General features: G+C 45.2%; 1 protein-coding gene across 1 annotated transcript; it reads right to left on the bottom strand.

The window, feature by feature from the left end:
• Nucleotides 1-210: 210 nt before the first annotated feature.
• Nucleotides 211-2,855, bottom strand: egr2b (early growth response 2b). The gene is made up of 2 exons (XM_058621147.1): nt 2,338-2,855; nt 211-2,137 (listed from the first exon to the last, which is right to left on the bottom strand). The coding sequence occupies exons 1-2, from the start codon at nt 2,507-2,509 to the stop codon at nt 966-968; spliced, it is 1,344 nt and encodes a 447-aa protein (XP_058477130.1). The 5' UTR covers nt 2,510-2,855; the 3' UTR covers nt 211-965.
• Nucleotides 2,856-5,178: the final 2,323 nt, after the last annotated feature.

Here is a 5,178-nt window from a genome sequence, read left to right as displayed (position 1 = left end):
GATTTTAAACGAGTGGGTGAAAATCTCTGAGTCAGAAATGCCATGTGTGACGCAGCGTGGTGGAATTCACCCAACACATTTCCAACATCAACAGCCTTTTAACAAGTGCTTTGAGCATAAATGCAGATAAAAGAAAATTCATTCAAACACTTTTGACCTCTTTCTGTTCCACGCGCTTCTTCCTGCTTCTGCTGCTGATGAGGATGACAGATCAAACGGATTCTTGTGTTTAGCATCTTCATAGATTTAATAAGTCTCAAAACACACATCACAACAAAGAGTCAAGTCGGTATTAGTTCAACATATTTACACTCCAGGTTTTTCTTTCTTTCTTTTTTACAAGTGAACTGCCACGGCTTAACACTCGGAGTTACACGAAATGTATACAAAAATAGAAACGTCTCCACTGTACATATTAAAGACAAATACACAATGTTGTTATACGAGCGTCCTTGAACCTGCACGTACAAAAAAGACACGCATCAAGGCACTAAAGGGGGAGATACAGTCGTCAACAAACATGTTAGAATGAACACTTTTGTCAATGTAATAACTTAAAAAAGATAATTAAACTCCTTTGTTTAAAACGTTATTGCAATTATTTTACACGTGAACGCGCTGCTGCCTCCTGCGCGCTCATAAATCTTTCTTCTTTTTTTTTTACAGTCCCCTTTATTACAAATGCGAATCCTTATATGCATCATTGATGGCTATATTTGCTTGAATGTTCAGTAGACTGTGCAGGGAAAGTGCATTCGTGTCAGTCTGTTTTTCTTTTCTTTTCTGGAGCAGGAATATGTGGATGTGCGTAATTGCGCACGGCTGCGTAAGAAGTTGTTGTTTATTCCCATCAGATCATCTGCTATTTTTAGTTCACAACAGTTGCAGGATCATTATTCGACGGTCTCTTCCTTTTTCTGGGTGTTAGTGTGCGTCACGCAGCCACGGTGACTAAGTTTTTGAAACTATGGACAGATCCCGTTGGATGCGCTGATCCCGCCTGATGACCGCTCCAGCCCGGTGCTGCCGGACGAGGAGGAGGACGAGGAGGAGACAGTGGAAGACTTCCTCTCCTTCTGCCTCAGGTGGATTTTAGTGTGTCTCTTTCTCTCGTCGCTCCGCGCAAATTTCCGGCCGCAGAAATCACACGCGAACGGCTTCTCTCCGGTGTGCGTGCGGATGTGCGTGGTGAGGTGGTCGCTGCGGCTGAAGTTGCGCATGCATATCCGACACTGGAACGGCTTGTGTCCAGTGTGGATACGGATGTGTCTGGTCAGTTCGTCGGAACGAGAGAAGCGCCGGTCGCAGCCCTCAGCGGGACATGGGTACGGACGCTCATGGATGGGCGTCTTGCTGGGTCTGTTCGGGTACTTTCTGGGCCGCAGGATCGGTCTCAGTGGCAGGTTCTGTGGGCTGTATGCAGAGGGAAGCCTCGGTGGACCGCCTTCGGAGACGCCGCCACCCGGACCCCCGAGCGTAAAGTTCCTAATAGTGTTCAGCGGGGTCAAGGGTGGAGGCACGCGGAATGAGTCGAGCGTGCATGCGCCGAACGGTTTCCGATCTTGGATACCTGCCGTGTGCATGTCCCGCTGACAAGCCGGCTGGAAGAAGCCAGAGTAGTCTGGGATAATGGGGAAAAGCCCCGGTGCGTCTGAGCCCATGGGCTGCTTAGGAGAAGAGTAGGAGGGCGGCGGGTAGGACGCGATGGGACAGGTGGAAGTGGACAAAAAAGCCGAGGTGTCCTGGTACATCTCCCCGCAACCTGAGGAGGAGTAAGGAGGAGGTGGGGAGTAGAGGTGGTGGTGATGGTCCATCTCTGCCTGGTTCGGAGCCGCCATGGTGCAACTCAAATTTCCGCTGGAGAAGTGACTAGGAGATCCAGAAGAAGCCGGTGAGGAGGACGCTGAAGAGGAGGGAGGAGGAGGAGGCGGCGGCTGGGCCACGTTGAAGATGCCCGAGACGATGTTGATGACTCCCTCGGGGTTCCAGTTACCTGGATACTGGGAGTCGATGGAGAACTTTCCCATGTAGGTGAAGGTCTGATTGCGGTGGGACGCGGGCTGAGAGAAACCGCCGGTGTAGGGGGAGAGTTCCAGAGAGCGCTTCTCTGTGCTCATGTCTGCGCCCATCAAACCATCTGCAGAAGAAAAACCAAACACATCATTAGTGAGGTGACACAAAGAAGATTAATTAAGATGTGCGCTGGTGCGTCTCTGTTCCATTACGCACGGGCTCTGCTCTTATTATGTCAGCAAATGAACACCTGGAACATCTTTTTCAGTATTAAAAAACACAAGGAAAAACACTTTTACTCTTGAGCGCCGAGTGTCATCTTACCTGCTGCCACGTTCATCTGGTCGTAGTGCGCTCCTAAATCTGTGTTGGGGAAGATTGCCACAGAGGTCGGCATGCTGGCGGCGATGTCATCCATGGAATACACGCTGTCTGCTACGGGATGCACGAACCCACCGAGATTCATCGGCACCTTCTCCAGAGTTTTGGCCGTCATTGCGCAGAGGAGGACGCGTCTAGGTCTAGTCTTATTTCTCTTCCAAGCTCGCACGACAAACAACGGAACAGTGAGTGACCCAGTCTAGCGTGGGTCACCGCTGCATCTCCCTCTCTGCCTCTGTGGATGTGGGTGGATGAGCTCCGTGTGTGCGCTGCGCTTAATGCGCTCTGACTGCTCTTGAAGTTTACACCGGGCTCAAGTATATCACTCGTGTAGGGAACGCGGGCCCTGCCACTAGTTTGTATATATGGGGAAACTTTTGAATGCGCCCCGCGACGTCATTACCCAAATATGGAGTGGGAGGGGCGACGAGAGCGGAGAAGGGAGTGGCGCTGATTGGCCGTGCGTCTCCGTGACGATTACAAAGGGAATCACTTGTCAATGGAGAACCCGCTGCTCGGGGACAGAGAGAGTTTCCACTCCGCCTCGAACAGCTGCTAAAAATATAATAATAATAATAATAATAAACAAACAAATAAATAAAACACATATACAGGGGAAATGTGCCATAGTGGACGCACATCACACACACACTCATTTTAATATCACTCATTGTTTTGACTGTGTTCTCTCAGCCTCTGCTGTCTATAATCTCACTCTGATATCAAAAGAGGAATTCCGGTCCTGCTTCTTAAAGCCATAAAAGGTTGAATCCGGTAACACCCTCATGCTCCATATTTGGTTTCAATTCCGGAGAATGATCATCGGAAAGTGACGAGCTTTGCCGAGTAGAAAGAGAGAGAGAGTCGCTCTGGCATGACCACAGTTAAATGAGACGGCGAGAAGAGCGGAATTTTACTCTTCTGGCTGCGACTGCGACAGTTTGCACTGGCTCGGAAACTTGTGTCACTCTGATTTGACTGTGGTCTGGGAAAGAACACTTTTAGTTCACTGACGAGTTAAATATAGTCATTCTGAGATATTTTTTGTTATAGAACCCAGTATTTATAGATGCGGATGTGGTGGCTATGTAAAATAAATAAACAATGAGAGGTAGGAGGAGGGGGGGGGAACAAAATAGAAAAGTGTGAAGATGACAGAGAAACACGTTTATTTCTGTCTTTGAATTCACCCAGATGTAATGAGCTGATATGGAAACCATATTACCAAAACATACTGGCATAATGTATGGTGAACGATTATTATTATTATTATTATTATTATTATAATAATAACAATAATAATAATAGCTTGTAAACTTTGTATAGCTCTAATCTGGATGTGACAAAGTGCTTAACAGAATAGTTACATAAAGAAAATGGTAAAGAAATTAAACAAGGAACATATACATATAAGACATAATACTATAAAAAAAAATGCTTTTTAACTGTTAAAGACAAGATTTACATGAAACTAGATAAATAAGATCAACTGTGTTTAAAAAGGTGCAATTTGTTTGAACTGCAACAGAATTGTGTGCCCTCCTGTGGCCTCATTGAGAACTGTCTCCCCCTTACAGAGAGAGAGAGAGAGAGGGAGAGAGCGAGAGAGAGAGATCGAGAGAGAGAGAGGGAGAGAGAGAGAGAGGCCATGGACTGTTGTGCTGGTTTGATGTTGTAAAGTCCCTTCGTGGGTGGGCAGAAGATGACTGACAGACAACAGAAAATATTGGGCACCTTAGATGGAATATAGTTTCCAGTATGGGTGTTGCGCTATTCACAATAGTCACGTTGTTGTCTAAATATAGGTTTACCACTGACCTCACACTGATAACCAGGCAAATGAACTGTATTCATAAAAAAAAAAAATAAAACAAGATAACATTCCCACACCAGGTTGGTGATGAAACGGTGATTAAAGTGCTGAGTGTGTTTGATGTGAGAAACAGCAGTGGCTTAGCACATGCACAATTATTATTTATTACACATTATTCATTTTTGAGAGTCCTGAATTTACATTCACATCTATATCATTTATGTCCCATCATACACTCTGACACAAGTTGGTTTTGTTACCACCTGAAAATGACATTCCATGGTCTCGTCATCAAATCATACGTGGTGAGTTAATTTCTAAAATGACTAAACAATATCACATCAAACATTGGTGTTGATAATTTGGCTTTTTGAGGGTTAACATCTTGATTTTAGGGTTAGGGTAAGGGTTAGGCACTTAGTTGTGACTGTTAATGAGTGTCCTCACTATGAACGCTCCACAAACAGATGTGTATGTGTGTGTTCTTGTCCCAAAACCTGGTCCTCATAAGGCTGAAGGTGATTTCTGAGGAGCTGGTAAAGTTTAAGGCTAAGATCTGAATTGCAGTTATAGGTTAAGTTTAGGTTTGGCCGTTAACTGCTTTGTTTAGGTGGTGCAGAAAATGGAAATTTATGCAGTGTCTGAAGAAGTGTGAGCATGTATGTCATCCCCCATGTTAATATTGCTGCTGAATGTGATGGGAAAATCATTGGGTTTGCAGGTTATTTGGTGTCAAACCAAAGTATCAGACGTCTAAATGTCAAATGTCATGTTCATCCATTCCAGCGGTGTTGAGATATTTCAGCCTGGAACAACGTCTGATATTGTGTCATTGTGGTGCCGACATTCCTGGAGCTCACAGAGCCAGAAATGAGACGATTTCTTCCCTGATCATTTCTTCAAAAAGTGACCAAAGTCTGATGACCTTTATGTCATTGTTTACAGTTGTCATCAACACAAAACTGTGATAA

The sequence above is a fragment of the Solea solea genome, chromosome 21, assembly GCF_958295425.1.
Source record: "Solea solea chromosome 21, fSolSol10.1, whole genome shotgun sequence".
Lineage (NCBI taxonomy): Eukaryota > Metazoa > Chordata > Actinopteri > Pleuronectiformes > Soleidae > Solea > Solea solea.
Note: the sequence above shows the minus strand (reverse complement) of the source record. Positions and strands in the feature narration are given on the sequence as shown.